This window comes from Ursus maritimus, unplaced genomic scaffold (assembly GCF_017311325.1).
Source record: "Ursus maritimus isolate PB19 unplaced genomic scaffold, ASM1731132v1 scaffold_10, whole genome shotgun sequence".
In the NCBI taxonomy this organism is placed as follows: Eukaryota; Metazoa; Chordata; class Mammalia; order Carnivora; family Ursidae; genus Ursus; species Ursus maritimus.
This window is the reverse complement of record NW_024423344.1, coordinates 68,433,127-68,450,348: the sequence shown is the minus strand read 5'-3', so window position 1 is coordinate 68,450,348 and position 17,222 is coordinate 68,433,127. Positions and strand designations below refer to the sequence as shown.

Sequence of the window (17,222 nt, the reverse complement as noted above, 5' to 3'; positions counted from 1 at the left end):
TTTTTTTTTTTTTTTAAAGATTTTATTTATTTATCTGACAGAGATAGAGACAGCCAGCGAGAGAGGGAACACAAGCAGGGGGAGTGGGAGAGGAAGAAGCAGGCTCATAGCGGAGGAGCCTGATGTGGGGCTCGATCCCACAACGCCGGGATCACGCCCTGAGCCGAAGGCAGACGCTTTAACCGCTGTGCCACCCAGGTGCCCCTCCACTGAGGTATTCTGATGGACACTTTCATTCTTCTTTCTTTCCCATTTTTCACCCCATCACCCTGGAGAGTCCTTGGACAGGCCCTAGGATAGCCCTTGGTCACCCCATGATTTGGTTATAACATTCTTTTTAAGGATGTTAGTTTGGGTGCCAGGCACCCACAGCTCAGTGGGAGGTCTCACTGAGAGACTGCTGGGATGCTGACTGCGGAGTTGCACCTTCCTAACTGGGATCATGTTGTGATCTTTCTAAAACACTGGATAGGATCATCCATTTGCTTAAACCTGGCTTTGGCTCCCTTTGGACTTACAAAATCAAATGCAATCTCCTTAGCAGAGATCCCAGGACTCCCCACGAGGAAATGAGACCCTGCGTCTGCTCTCAACCTTGTCTCCTGCCAGTCCACCCACACCCACACCCACTCACACTCTTCTGTACCTCTCCCGTATGCTCTGTTCTTTGCTCTCAAGGACCTTTCCCTGTCTGTCCTGTAAACTCCTCATCCTTCAAAATGTCAGAAGATGTCAGGTCTATGAAGTGTTTCTAGAATTCCCTGGTAGGGCTAATTTCTCCTTCCTTTTTTTTTCTTTTCTTTTTTTTAAAGTAAACTTGAAAAAGGTGGTAGAGCATGCGACTCTTAATTTTGGGGTCGTGAGCTCAAGCTCTACATTGGGCATAGAGCTTACTTAAAAAAAAAAGTCACGTGCTCTACTGCCTGAGCCAGCCAGGTGCCCCTCTTCTTCCTTTCTCTGTATAGCCTCCCATTACAGCCCTTGTCACACTCCACTGTAATGATTTGTTTACACTGCTGTCTTTCTCACTAAGCTGTGAGACCCTTGAGGAAGGGGCCATGTCTCATGTATCTTTGAATCCCCAGAACCCAGTACTCACATGGTTTGGAGTGGAGTTTGGCTCTTTTGTGGGGCTCGAGTTGGTTGGCTGAGGAGAGAGTGATATGGGAAGATGCTATCTATCTTACCTATCTCCTCTCCTTCCTCTGCAAGCATCTTTCTGTGCCACTTGATCTTTCCCTGGTCTGGTAATACTGATCAGTTGGCTAACACTCACTGAACCTCCAGTAGGACACAGTGACTTTCCCTAACAAATGTGATGCTGGGTTGGGGTCAGGTTAACTCATGCAAGTGACTTAACAGTTATTAAGTGCAAGCAAGTCTGTCGCATTTGTGGTACATAAGGACTGAGGAGCTACAGAGAAACAGGGCCATGAAAATGGAGGTAGTTTGGCCAGAGAAGGGCTCTGAGGAACAGATACATTTCAAGTCCGGTTTAGAAGGTCAGGGATGCCAAAGGAACAAGAGAGGGGCGGGGGATACTGGGAACGGCACGTAGAGACACACCAGTGGGGTTGGTTTTCTCTGTTCTGCAGGAGCCCTCCATGCCTCTGGTCACCAGTGATTCAATAGATCAAGCAAAATGAAGGAACACAGTATGAGATACTGCATCTTTCTATGGCTGAATGGGATTCTCTAGGATCTAAGGAAAGGGAGCCTGATCCAGCCTATATTAATATGGATGATTGCTGGTTCTGTTACTCATTAGCTGCTTAACTTTCCTTAAGCAGGAAAGACTTAGCTTTTGCTTGACGAAGTTGGACAGGAATCCACTGGAATCCCTCTGTTCTTGTTATATGCCCTGGTGGACCCAATACTTGCTCCTTCCAGGACCCTGAGGGGAAGAGGTTGAACAACTTGTTTCCTTTCCTTTATTCTGGGCATTCTCCCTCTGTCTAAGGGTGGTCTGGGGATCCAACAATGGGAAGGCTAAGACTTGGCCTGGTCCAGCTTTGCTTCTGAGTGGGACCGTCATAGATGGGTTGACCTGGGCACCAGGGGGAGGAGGCTGAAGGTAGGGGAAGAATGTTCATTCTCCCCTGAGGAGGAAATATGGATTCCCTCAGCAACTACAGCTTATTAGGCTCTAGTCAGCAACAGACCTTAGTAATGCCTGGAATATTTATATCCAAACTGAAAATTGGAGAGGTGCAATCTTATTAGGAAGACCCATTGCCAGAAAAAGAGATTCATCTAATAGAACTTTATGATTTTACAAAATATTTCAAAGACATCTTCTCACTTGCAGGAGGTAGGGCATGGTAATTTCTGTTTTACAAACGCAAATACTGCAGTTCAGATTTAGTTAACATTTTAAAGGAACTTATGGGAAGGATAGGACTAGAATCTAAGGTTTACCACCCCAAATCCCAAACTCTTCCCCCTATTTGGTGTACTCCAAGGTATGACGGGTAACAGCGCTATGTGAGATCATTAGAGAAAAATATTTAAATATAAATTTTTGTTAAAGATTTATTTATTTATTTGACAGAGAGAGAGAGAGAGCCAGCGAGAGAGGAACGCAAGCAGGGGGAGTGGGAGAGGAAGAAGCAGGCTCATAGCGGAGGAGCCTGATGTGGGGCTAGATCCCATAATGCCGGGATCACGCCCTGAGCCGAAGGCAGATGCTTAACAACTGCGCCACCCAGGCGCCCCTTAAATATAAAAAATTTTTAAATATATATTTATTTTACAGGATACTGTATATTTAAAAATTTTATTTTGATATGATTTACAAAAAATAACTACCATATCTAAACTGTTATTTCAGAGGTATTATTACTTAGGATGAGGCTGAAAAAAAATGATATATAGGTAAGGTACAGATAAGCAAATGTGTGAAAATGTAATTTTATTTCACTTTATTGTTTAAGATTTTATTTATTTATTTGAGAGACAGAGAGAGAGAGTGTGAGCACAGGGGGCAGGGAAGGAGCAGAGGGAGAGGGACAAGCAGACTCTGTGCTGAGCGTGGAGCCCAATGCAGGGCTCCATCTCATGACCCCGAGATCACCACCTGAGCTGAAATCAAGAGTTGGACACTCAACTGACTGAGCCACCCAGGCACCCTGAAAATGTAATTTTAATAACTGAATTCGGGAACAGAAATATAACATGCTTCCATCCTGAGTTTCTACTTGACAGATTTTACTATAATTATTATATCAGAAATACTGAATGATATTTTCAGTGAGAAAAAAATCAATAATAAATATGTGAATGACATTTTAAGTCCTCAAAAAACCTAAAGCACTTGTAAGAAGGACTAAAGGAGATGATGTTTGATCCTTGTATATGCTTCTCAGTATCAGGAACCCTCTGCTTTATAGATAAACATTTTTAAAAATTGCCATTAAGAGTAAAAGAGGGGCGCCTGGGTGGCACAGCGGTTAAGCGTCTGCCTTGGGCTCAGGGCGTGATCCCGGAGTTATGGGATCGAGCCCCACATCGGGCTCCTCTGCTATGAGCCTGCTTCTTCTTCTCCCACTCCCCCTGCTTGTGTTCCCTCTCTCGCTGGCTGTCTCTATCTCTGTCAAATAAATAAATAAAATCTTAAAAAAAAAAAGGGTGTAAAAGAATATTTCTGAAGACTGGGAAATAGAGAACACATTTTTCTTATTTTAACACTTAAGTTGTGATAATTTGATAGGTATTTTAATAATATTTTGAATTAAAATTCAATAGCCAATTACTGCTATGGCCAGAGAGTTCCAAACGCTAATGTAGCTCCACATGAATTTCTAAAAGTTCAACTGAAGCCATTCAACACAGTCAACAATTCACATTGGGCTGATGTGTCATTACTACTAGCACTGAAATTCTGACAGATGACGTTCCATGGCCTTTAAAAGGGGAAGCCTTTTAAATGATTCCTAAGAATGTAATAGTTGGACTATCTGAATGGGGGTTAGTTTTGTACCAAACTGGGGAATGCAGTGACAACTCAGCCTGTTTAACTGTTTGGGAAGGCCCCTCAGCCCCTGCCTCAGACATGGCCTCAGGAGGGGTGTAGGGTATGGGGTGTGGGGGATCCTGCATCCTGGGCAACCTATCAGATTTATTTTCCAATTTCTGGAAGGTAAAAAAGCTTGAAGAAGCTCCTTTTTTATCCTTCCCATCTTTTCCCCTGTAGCTCTTTGACTGTAAAAACTCAGAGCACAGAACAATGAATGGGATATGAAAGGCAGGGCCCTGGTCCAGGGCAGTTCCACTGGCCAAGTCAGTAGTGGCCCAAGAGGACACCAAGGATTACCTGTCCAAGCAGCCCCTCTGTGACTTTCCACCAAACAGGAATAGGCATGGGCATTCCGACGGGTATTCTGTAGGTTGCAGCTGAGACAAACAGTACACACAGATACATACATAGAAAGGGTCTTGCTTCTCTAGGTTTCTCCCATTTAAGGCACCTTGATGCAGAGGTTAGGAATATGGGCTTTGAGGTCAGCTACACCTTGAATCCAAGCTCTGCTTTTTCCTAGCTGTGTGTGATATACAGCGAACAATATTTTATTTTTCTGAGCCTCAGTTTCTTCACCTGTAAAATGGGGATGAAAATCCCTCCCTTACAGAATTGTTGTGAGAATTAAATAAAATAATGTATCCAATGGCCTGTCACAGAACAGGCTCTCAGTCCATGGGAGCTGCAACTGCTAACCCCACTACCCTTCCTGTCACCACCACCGTGACTAGTCCCCTGACACTGCTGCCACGATCACTACCAGTGCTGTCACCTCTACCTGACTGCTGTCACCACCACCATGATCACTGTTATTGCCAGTGCTAGTGTTAGCCAGAGATGATTTAATTCCATTTCTCATAGAAAGATGCAGTGAGAAGCATAGTATTTGAATTATAACAGGATTTTATGATTTCAGAGTAGCTTTGAGGGTTCTGAGGGGTATCAACATTTTTTTTTAAAGACTTATTTATTTGAGAGAGAGAGAATGAGAGAGAGCGTGTGTGAGCGCACAAGCGGGGGAGCGGCAGGCAGAGGGAGAAGCAGGCTCCCAGCTGATCAGGGAGCCCGATGTGGGGCTGGATCCTAGGACCCTGGATCATGACCTGAACCGAAGGCAGACGCTTAACTGACTGAGCCACCCAGATACCCTGGGACATCAACATTCTTGAAGATACAATCAGTAGAGGCCAACTCATGCCTAAAGCTTCCTGCCCCCTCTAAACTATAAATCATAGATAGAACTGTCCCTTTAAGAAACTAGATTCAGATGCTATATATAATTTGACACAGCATCAGTATTTGAAGACAAATAAATTTAAAAGAATTTAAAAGCTTAGAATATCAGCTGAGGAGACAGCAATCAAATGCAGGTGATCTGAAATCGGGATCATCGCTTACACTGGCAGTAAAACAGAGGACAGCGTTTCCAGCAACAAAGAGCAGGAGAAAGAAAAGTAGCAAAGACACTAGCAAAGACACATGGCCTGATGGATTTATAAAAGGGAGGAAATTCCTTGGGATGTGGAAATTGAGTGAATGTAAAATGGGATTCATTAACATTTTGCTTTTTAAAAAGGAAGCATGAAATCATTTAAGCTTTAGCTCTGCACAGAAAATAGAAACACTTGTGTTATCCACTGGTAAGATTATTTGGGGACTTTACCAACAGTTTTAGGAAGTGGGAGAACAGAAGAAACTGGAAGACTTGCAAGATGAATTTGGCAGGGAAGACAGAGGTGGCTGGATAGTAGGGAGGAGAGCAGAGGTGAATGTCTGGGTCAATTATGTTAAACGTGACTAGTCCTGAGTTGTTTACTTGCCCAGATGGAGGGTCTCAGTGGATCAGAGCCATCCTTACTTCACAAACAGATAGGGAGACCAAAGGTGCCTTCGTTTTGAAAATTCTTCTCAGAGCCCACGAAATGTAGGCTGCAAGATTTATCTTTGAAAAATATTCAGGCAGAATGAGCAGATAGGGACAGACAAATCTTTATTTTAAATATCCTTTGATAAGGGAATTGGGAAAAAGTAGGCCACGTAGAAAGCTACCTACCGAGGTGAGACAATTGGATTTATAAGCATATTGTAATTTAAAGGAGTTTCCACATTTGCTAGCACATTAGATGTTGTACTTAATTTTCTGTTTTTTTTAATAGCTTTACTGAGGTATAATTTGCATACCATAAAATTTGCCCATTGTTAAGTGTATAATTGGTTGATTTTTAGGAATTATATAGAGTTCTGCAGCTATCACCTACCACTCCGTTTTTTTTTAAACCAGAAATCTTACTTGAAAATATTTTTAACACTGAGTTAAATGTGTAAACATTTTTATTTAATTTAGAATATTTCATGTCAAATTTAAGCTGGTATTGCCTATGAAAAAAGCAGAGAATGTAAGTCATTTTAAAAGCAGTTTGCAGCTAAGAGCAATAATGTTAAACATCTTCTCTTTTATACACCATCGGCTTATTCTTTCTTTGGAAGACACATCTAAATGAACTAACATTAGCTCAAAGTCACTTTAAATTTTAAAAATTTATTAAAATGTAACTAATGAACAATGATAAAATAATTGGTGAAAATATTTTTTCAATTATTCTAGAAGGTAACAAAAGGTCAATATGTTATAAACTGTTAAAAGTAGAGCGAGTAATTTCTTTTTGGCACTGTCAGAAATTTAGAAACCAGTTAGCCAAACAGTATTTACTAAATGCATATAGTATACCTATTTCTGTCCAAGATGCTGCAGGGAGGTATGATTCAGTAGACAGAATTCTTTACTCTCTAGGGTAGTGGTGAGAAATTTCCCTACTTTCTTTTCCTTCAGGTGCACTAACCTAAAATGGAAAAAAAAAAATATAGAACCTCCTGATTTATATTTTTTAATAAAATAAAAATTCCATTTGCCTGCTTTTAATATAAAAAGAATTACAAAATTCTTTAATAAGTACAACAAAAAATTCAAAGAACGCTCTGAACTTCTTATAATCGGCTAAATGAGAGAAGGCAACGGATGGTGGTGAGGTGTGGAGATGACGTGGGGGGAAAGGAAGATAAAGAGGAAACAAGTAAAAACTCATGGAAAGGAAAACGAGGAAGAACAGTAAAAGCCATACAGAGAAACACACAACCAGACCCACACATACAAAAAGGGAGAAATACTCTACGAGGAAAAAAGAGAGAAGATGTCCAAAAAGTAAAACCACCCTTTCATGGCCCATGTTTGGATCTTGCTATGAAAGAGACTGAAAGCCATGGCGTGTTTGTGCAACTACAGGTGTAAGTGAGACACAGGACATGGGGAACCTGTCCTTCGAGCAAGATGAAACGGAGCTCGGGGCTAGATATGGCCTCTCTGCCAAAGGCTCCCAGTCTAGCTCGGAGAATTTCCAATCTACGCTGAGAGATCGAACGAATGATGACTAATAAAACAGAGCAGGGTTTGCAGTCATCAGAGCCAAGAAGTCTTTCTGGGGCAGGACAGAATTGAGAAGGAGGGCGCGATGTGGGGAATAATAGCAGGGAGGGTTGGGAAGGCACACATAAAACTCTGTGCTCTTTCCCTCTTCATCAGTTTCTGCTCATGCAAGAAAAAAAAATGTGTATGACTAAGAAAAAGATACTAATCTGAACCAAATTCACATTTTGTGACTGAGCAGTTTTAAAGCTCTATCTAGTTTTGGTCATTAGTGTGGGGTTCACTGTGATCCAAGTGAAACATTTATGCTAACTGTTCATATCTTTATTTACAAAGTTAGCCCTGAATGCGGTAGGGGCTCTATCACCACCTTGGCTGTGAGTGACCACAGGTAACTTCTAAACCCTTCTTGAGTCTCAGTGTCTTAAGCTGTAAACTGAAAGGATTTAACTGGAAGATTTCTGAGATTTTATCCAACTAAAAGGAAGATATTTTTAATTGAAATTGAGCAAAAGAAAAAACAATCCTAAGAATATAAATCAGAACAGAAATACTTTGATTAAAATATCCCTAAGAATGTATTATAAATTAAGGACGAAGCAAACAACTTTAGAAAACATCAGATTTAACCTACAATTTCTTATCCTCTAGTGCTGAACCATTTGCCACCACAATTATGTCAAATAGGATATATTAGCCCTAGAATTGTACTGCTTTACTTTAAATGTTTAGAAATCTGCAATTTCTTGCTAATCAGATCAACCTTGAAGTCCTCATTGGCAGACTCTCAGCTTTTTAACGAATTTAACTTTTTAAAGTCAAAATTATGGCATATAGTTCTAAAAATATTAAATGAACAAGGAAATAAAGGGAGAATTGTAATAACCGACCATCTCAAAAGTAGAGTTGTGTCCCTTCAGTTTTCATTTTCACTAGAAATCACTCGGTTCTGATTTTAGTATTCCTGCTTACAAATAAAGGGGGAAAGGCTGTGGGTGGTGGGATACATGGGTGTGGGAGGGTACATTGTTGTCTATTAGTGGAATCAACCCTTTCAGCCGACAAAGACAACAACCAAATCTTTAGATGGTTTATTTGATCTGCGTGAAAGAGTGGCAGTGGGATTTCTGGCACTTGAATAAGCGGAAACAATATTTTTGGCTAGAGAGACTTCTGAGTTCTCTCAGGGAGCCTTCTAGAAGGCCATCTGGCCCAAACAGTATTTCTTTTGTAAAGCCCTGCATTTGGAAACACAAATGAAAGGTGTATGAGCAGCAATCAGATACCTATGAAAATAATTTGCTTTCAATACTTGGAGGGGGGGTTATTATTCTTTGTAATTCTCTAGATGAAAAGATTTACATGAGGGAAAAAGCCCCTCTTTCTTTATTAAGATATAAATTCCCAGTTTATATTCCAGTAGAGGATTTGCTTATTAATGTAAACTTATTAATTTGCTCTATGGTTTTCTCATGAGTAAAATTAGAATGTTTCAGTGATATTTATTGTTGATATTGATATTGCTTTATCAAGTAATGACCTTGTTTTTGACCTTTATAATTGTTAACTGAACCTAGATTTTAAAGATGAACATTTCCCCTTCCTTGGTTTTTAGCTAGCTTGTGAAGCTGTAACAAATGAAAAATATTGAAAAAGTTAAACGAAATCATTCCAAAACCAAATTATAATGATATGAGTAAAACTGAAAATGAAGCAAAGCTGTATTTGTAGTTAGATACTGCAGAAATCAGGAATATTCTAGCAAAGTTACCTTTAAAATCTATCTCATGTAATATACTTTGCTATTCTTTTGCATTTTCTGTTAGAGTCTCCACATAGAAAGAAATACTAAATTCCTATCTTGGGATTACTGATCAATTATTTCCTTTAGTTGTTATTTTTGCCCAAGAAGAAATGAATACAAAAAGAGAAAAAAATGAGCACTGAGTTTATAACAGACTTGAAAAAATATACTGTATCATAATACATGAATGTATATATATATTGCATAAATATTTATATAGACTCATATGTAAGCTATAGTTTCCATTGATATATATACTAATATTAACTAAATATTTGCTTGAAATGTTTTCATTTCAGTTACCCAATTTTCATACTGTACACAATTTTAAGTTGATAAAAAAAGAACTCTAAAAATCACATTTTTAAGAAGCAATACTAAATTCAGTTCTGAATGGAGAATTTTCAAATAGTGGAATCAACACTGTTACAGAAAAGATGACATCAAAAATAAAATTAACCTTTAAGAAAATCTTCTATAGGTTTAAAATAAATCACATGGAAAGTGATTTATCCTGGCTAAAGTTTCTATCAAATAATTTGAAGCTAAAATTATTAAAGACATGCAGTTTGTATCTCAAAATGTATTTTTCTGGAAGAATGGGAGAAAAACTCAAGTTTGATGAATACTGCGGATATATATCTCACAACTGATGTCAGCTAAGTTTGACATCAGGAGTTATGGGAATTAAAATAGGAGTTAGAGTATGTGAAATGTTAGCTTTTTCCAACAGATTTTATAAAGAGAAGATGACCTTGGCTCCTTAATGTCAATCTATAGCCTAATTCTTATTAGTGGGGACTATTGTGCCAGGCAAAATGCTTTTGCCTATAAATATCTATAGTTTCCTGAAACAAAGCAGTCACAAGTATCATTATCTGCCAAACAGTGACAGATTATATGAGCAGATTATTATTTCTTAATGTAAAGTATTTTTCACCTGACATTACACTAAGGGGCATCAGATTTTATCTTAATAACTTCTAATTAAAATGAAATAACTACTAATTAAAATGAAACAAAAAATTCTGTGACACCAAAGACAGTTCTCCAATAATTTATCTACTTTGTGATCTAAGTATTCCCACAAATTTTATTTAGAAGGAACAGAAAAAAAGGTACAACTTTTATTTTTGATAATAATTACTGTTATTACAATACTGTTATTGCTATTATTGTTATTATTATTATTATACAACAATACTAATTATTATCACTATAGAAAACACAAAGGACCCAGCATTACCTATGAACTTCAGCTACACCTCTGGTCTTAGGGCAGAATATAACTTAAGAAGGGAGCAGAAGTAAAGCAAAAATATATAATTTTGCCTTCTTGGGTCGTTTCTACTTAAAAACATTACTTGAATGAAATTTTCATTGGAGGGGGAAAAAAGGTCTTTGGGAAATTTGTAACTGTCTCTCTAGGACACAAACTATCGGTTTACCATCGTTGAGAGAGTCACCTGTGCTTTGGACAAAGTATCCGAGGGTGTATGTTTTCATCAGCGATTCACATTCGAAATAAAACAGATTAGATGTTTGTTGGAAGCAATACTTTATACAATTGAGCAACCTATTTATACTAAATCTTTACAAACAGAACACACATTATTTAAACCCCAAGACCCTTCAAGACCCAGAGTCACCTACCTGCAGACCCAATTTTTGTGACCAGCCAATTTATAGGCAAAGTGAAAGAAACATGCGAACTGGATAAAATAACCATATGTCCCCACTGGAAGCCCCATTACTCGAATCATTTAAACCTTGCTGGACAAAGCACCAGGAGAATTTGCTGTAGGAAACAAACCTACACCAATAGGGCAGGGAGGAAATGACCTAATGGTGAGTCTCCCTTCTGCTCTCATTTCTGTGGTTCTGTGTTAAGAAAAGCTGTCCTGTCACACTGTTGTGAAAGCTTATGCCCCAACAAGACAGCATTTCTTATTAAAAAAATAAAGAAACCAAAAAACACAGTTCAGAATCTAAAATTTAAGTCGCCATCATCAAAAGGCAAGGACACTTTGGGACAATTTTGTTTGGGAACACTTTTAAGATACAATGAAAAAGTGTTTTTTCCTTCATTCAAGAACTTAAAATGCGAGCAAAAGAGTGTTTCTAGTTTGAATTTTGTTTGCTGGCTACCCGAAATTTAGGGTAACCTCTTCCATACTCCTGGCTGCTTACAATGCTAAGTGGCATCCTTTGATGTTATTCAATGTGAAACTCAGTGTAGGCAGTTAAAGGAGGCAGCGTTGGCCCAGACTGGAACTCTGCTTGGTCTACCATTTTGATAGCCCATACCCTGCCTCAGTTTATTAAGTATTTATCAGCTGACAAAAGGTACACACAGAGAGGCAGAGAATATGTAGTGTGTGCAGAGGCACAGGTTGGACAGGGGAGTGGATGGAGTTATTTGCATGTGTGAATGAAAAAGTACAGGGCTCTTCTCTCTAGGTAAATATTTCTGTGCATTCATGGAGTAGCTGGGTTTTGGAGTCAAGATATAGAAATGGACATTAAAACAATGTCATTTTCAAAACGTGTTTCTATAAACTGTAGTGATTTTCTGATAGCTACTGCTGATTTGAAATGAAAGAATGCTATTTATCCTGAAATTGGTATAAGGCCAAATGGGATGTTTCCAATGTCACATATTTTGCCTTTTGATTTTAAGTGCCAGTGTGTGCAAAGACGAGCCTGTGAATGTGTGAGGGTGAGCAAATATGCAAGGTCGGAGCTGTAATGACAGGGAGGGAGTGACCCACTTAATACAGCTATTCACCTTCCCAAGTCCTGGGATTTTCAGGTGTTTTTACTACCAGTGAAAAGTGCAAGTGATACTTTTCACATTGATGTCACCAGTTCACCACCAAAGCCAGTTTTGCTTCCCCCCAACCCCTGTGAGGGGCTGTTTAACATTTAGAACCTTAGTAATGTTTCAGCATTCTTTCTTCCCTAAGTACTTTTGCATTGCAGGTATTAAAAGTTTACTCCTTATGTAGGTAACAAGGCTGAGTTTAGATAGTACCTCTAGGATGGATTTATAAATGCAACCTTCCCCCCATTCTCTTACAAAGAGGCAAACGGTATTACTGCAAATAACCTTTAAGATAATTAACTGACAATGCTGCAACTAGCATAAAATCTTCCTTCAGGCGACACCTAATTTAAGTGTTACTGGCACAAAGTGGAGACAGATTGCGCATCACCACTGCAATATTTACATAGCAGAAACCCACAGAGCAGGAAACGCGAGGCTCAATGATGCACTAAATTAGGAACAACCGTACTCCAGTGTTAATTTGCTCTCCATTCTATCCAAATCTCAGGTCCAGAAATTGGTACAAACATATACACAACCTCCCACTCTTAAACGACTAAACTGGAGGAGCTTTTTGTACATTTTTGCCCCCAAATTAAAATAACTTGAAAATTTATTTCCTCTCTCCACAAGAACCATTTGATCAAACTGTGTTTATTTCATTACAACTTGCTCTCACTTTGATCTAAAATTATTTTCATATGAATGCTGCATCGGAGTCTATAGAGAAAAACTAAACTGACTTCTGTTTTCTCAAAGGCTTCCCAATATAGTTTATGAAAAGAATAAGTTATAGAGAGACTTGAGGGCCAGGTAGCGAATTATTCAGAAACACGGAAGGGCAAATTTACCTTAAGCGAATTTCTCCCTGGTGAATGCTGTCCCCCCAACTTTCCCCTTTACAACGCAATGTTTTTGAAATGTCAAAGGATAGATATCTAGTTTACATTTTTCCCCCAGAGTATTTTAAACACCAGTTTCACCCAAGGCATTAACAAAACATTTACCTTTCCTAATTGTTGATGTTCTTTAAAGGCAGCGATCAGTTCTTCAGCCCACTTAATTTTTTCGGGGGAAGGAGAAAACTGTTCCTGCACCACGACAATTTGGTTAGGGTGTATCACCTGCTTACCTACAAGAAGATTAATAACACCGGAAACACAAAACAACAAACAGATGTTCAAACAAAATGTCTGAACCACGAAAGGCTCCTAATGCTTCACAGACTGTATGTAAAATAACTAATTATTTTAGAACTTTTTAAAAAGAAAGTAACTGCAATCTGGCAGGCTTTTCCAGAATACCACATAAGAAACACAGAAGAATGGGAGTAATTGTGTTTCTGATCCTATAGAAATGCCACCTTAGTGCAGATAATCTCTCATTTTTAGTTACAGGTGGGTTGACTAGTCAGCTTGTTGACTAATCCTTTGGCTGGAACTTTAAAGGATAATATCTGCAAATTAGAGTGATTATTTTGAGTTGAAGTACGCAAAAATTATATGTTAACTCTTATAAATTTTACAAGTTGTCTTTTGCTTATTTTGTACCATTATCCCACCTGCCACGATTTCTTTTAGAAGTGGTCTGTTGGTTTTCATAAATCTTACAGAAGCAGATTTTACAACTATATTAATATCAAATAGTGGCTTACAATATAATATATTTAATTTCCTTTCTTTTAGACAAATATAGTGTGTCATTTCTAACCACTAATAGAAAATTGTATTTCAATAAAAAAACTTTACACAGTACAGTGAAATAGAAGGCAGATTTGAACACAGTGGTCTCTAGGTTATTACTCCATTTCAAAATGTTTAAATAAAAAAGTTACTGAAAGTTTCTCTACCCAAAAACATAACCAGGTTTTCTCTTTTTTCTTATAGAATGAAGACTGAATATTTCCCTCGTATATAGACATTTAGATACTGCAGAAGAAAGTTTATCTCTGTAGTAATAGCTTAAAAAAGATTTCTGCTTCTTTTCAGTTTAAGGATCCTAAGGAAAAACATTATACAAACATAAGACTCACAGGCTTCTACGACATTGTGCAGTCTTTAAAAGAAACAACTTAAAAATCGGGAAAGTGTAAAATTGAATCAGGTCATTAATAAAATACAACATAATTTAATGTTATAACAATGAGATTTATTTTATTACATGATAAAATTATATGACATATTTGGTTCTTTAAAAATGAATGTGCACTTAATGATAATTTGCTCTCCTAAATATATTCGTCCATATATCAATTTGCTTTGCTTTTGAAATAGTTGTTTTAACATTTAGCCAGCACAAATTATACCCCTGATGTTTAAAAAAGATCAATTCCTGTTACTGTCATTATTCTATTGAATAGGAAAAAAAAAACCAGTATTTGTAAAAAAAATTTTTTTAGTATTTCATGGAAAAGAGCTTAAGTGAATAAATATAGCAATATCTTTCCTTACAGTAGCATAATTAGAACACCTTCACCTTGCTATTATTTCATTCTAATCTGTCAGCATACTAATAACACATTAAAACCCTATACAAATAAAGATGCTTTAAATTATTCGAGGAATCATGCTCACTTCAGCAGCACATATACTAAAATTGAGGAATAATTTCAGGGAACAAACAATATCAGTGATGACAAATGAGAGCTTTTTTCAATAGTAGCTATTGCAATTATATTTAAGTCATCTAATAGTTGTTACAATATTATTAATAAAGGACGTCAGTTCTGGTAGTCATTTGTACTAATTGTTAGTCCTGAATTTTATAATTTATGTACATAATTTACACAGATGTGTAAAAAGCCAGATTTCACGGGAACTTCTTGGTACAGATACTATGACTTGAGGAGCAAAACATAAACTATCTAGAAACACTGGGAAACCACTGATGGCCTGCAAGTACCTATATTTTGGGACTGAGGCTAATTTTAGGATATGTGTTAAGTTTTAGAAATTTATGAACATCCATGTATGAAGTTATCTTTTGTTGATTCTTGTATACCCCCACAACGGAACATCAGACTTTAATGCCAAGAGGGAGTGAAGCAAATATTTTATACAGAAGAGCTGTTATTGGCAAGTTACTGAGGGTACAAAATTGGAAGACATTAAAATTTATGACCATGAAATCCTTTTTACAGTACCACTTGATATATCGTGCTTTAAATCAATACCTGTCAAGTCTTTTAGGTGACTGTATGATGGTGTCATTTTTGTCTTCTACAAAAGACTGCAAAAAAGAAGAAAACCTACAGTGCTTCCTATTTATCATCTTTCTTCTCAGCATGCAGGACTGCAGTAACTGTGATGACCAAGTCAGCTGTTGAAGCTTTATTCCAAGATTTAGTTTTGGTTTCTTTTTATAAAAATAATTCCTAGTGTTAATAGTCACTTGTATGGCCAATGCATTGATTTAAAATCAATCCACATGGACTGTGGCCCCATGAAATAATGACTGCGGAAGAGAAACCATAACACACCGTTTGATGCATGTCTAACTTTTAAAAAACTACAACTCATTAAAAAATGTGTAATTTTTAAAAGTAGAGAAAATCCTTATAGCACAGGCTGAGAGTTGCTCATCAGTGTTATGGGTAACACGATACTTTCATTAGATTTTAAAACTTTCAACCACCTGCTTCCGAGAGGGTGTATATTTCTCCTTCCTTCCTTGCTTTCCTCCCTGCTTGTGCAAAGCCCAAGTTATGGCAATTAAATGACAAATAATTAGGACAAACAGATCACGAATGGGTCTAAAATAATCAAAACCCTTATTGTTTCAAAATACTACAAATAATTTCGTATCTTATTATCAGACTAATTACTTTTTACTGGTATGTAGAAATATAATTGGGACAACAAAGATCTTCTTTCTAAAAATTGCAAAATGGCTATGAAGTGTAGCTCCCTACTTTACTGACTTGTTCACTTGAATATATAATGGGCACTGTACCCTCTGTGCCTCCCCATTCTCCCCCTGCTTCCATTTTTGTGTGTGTGTGATTTAATACTCCCTGTTGTTGAGAAACAATAGTGCCAAGCCCATAAGCTCCTCATGCTGAGTTGGGCACAGTCTAGAAATTTAAATCTGATTTGAAGTAACTTGTCTTCTGCGATTGAATTAGGGACCAATTTAATTCAGCCCTGTTTCTTGGAGAAATTCTCAAACTCCTTTATAAGTTCTGGAGCAAACATTTACCCCAGAGGTAGCTGAGGACACCCAGGTTATACTGAGTGATGGTGATACAGGCCAGCATCAATTCAGTGTTTTCAATTTTTTTTTTTTTATTGAATTAGTGCCCATTTCACAGCAACATCTGGCTGCTTGGCAGCCAATGCCACACATTTTAGACCAACAACATTGAGGTCTATTAGATAGATTTCATGGAGTGTTTCTCTAACTTTTCCATTTGGGCTATGTCCTAACTGGTCACTGGAAAGAGGCAGGTGTAACAGGCCACAGGGACAAGGACAACCTCAGGGTCAGGAGAGAGGGACTCTTTCATTTTTAGTCACTATTAAATGTAGGGAGGATTCATTTATTGATAGTTCATATGACTGGAAAATATTTCTCTGTAAGAGATCACATTTATTTACTCATTTATTTATTAAACAGATTTGGAGGGAATCACATTTTGTTTTAACTCTTCATGTTAAAAACACAAAAACAAATGTCAGACTTTATTTAAGTCTAATATAACACTAAAATTATTTCCTAAGTTGTTTTATTTTATTTGGGGTTAAACCACCATCCATTAAGATATGTTTTACATTTAAGGTCACTTTATGAAATATTTCTTTCACTAATCCCTAACTGGACACATTTCAAAAATGTTTACAAAAGAGATAGCAAGGATGTTTGTCTCTTTTCCTATTATTTGAGTTCATTTCTGATCATGATATTCTTAGAACTTGCAGCAGAAGAATAAATAAGAATAAAAGAGCTTATGGTGTTTCTTATCCATGGTTGCGTGCATGTGTGAGCGTGCAAGTGCACACAACTGTGGACATGTGTTTGTAGAATCCTATTGTGGTTTTGAAAAAAATGGATTTATGTTGCAAAAACACAATTTTCGGTTGCTCTCCGGACTCCTGGGGATCTGAGTGATCAGATACACCAATCAACAGATATCTGCCTGCGCTCTAGGACCCGA

General features: G+C 37.6%; 1 protein-coding gene across 5 annotated transcripts in view; it reads right to left on the bottom strand.

Annotated features, from left to right (window-relative positions):
* CLYBL (citramalyl-CoA lyase) overlaps positions 1 to 17,222 on the bottom strand; it is a 246,337-nt gene that overhangs the window by 13,405 nt on the left and 215,710 nt on the right. For all 5 annotated transcript variants that reach the window (XM_040624175.1, XM_040624181.1, XM_040624164.1 and 2 more), the window contains exon 7: positions 13,078 to 13,202. In XM_040624175.1, the coding sequence (XP_040480109.1) occupies positions 13,078 to 13,202 (125 nt within the window). The remainder of the gene's footprint in view (positions 1 to 13,077; positions 13,203 to 17,222) is intronic.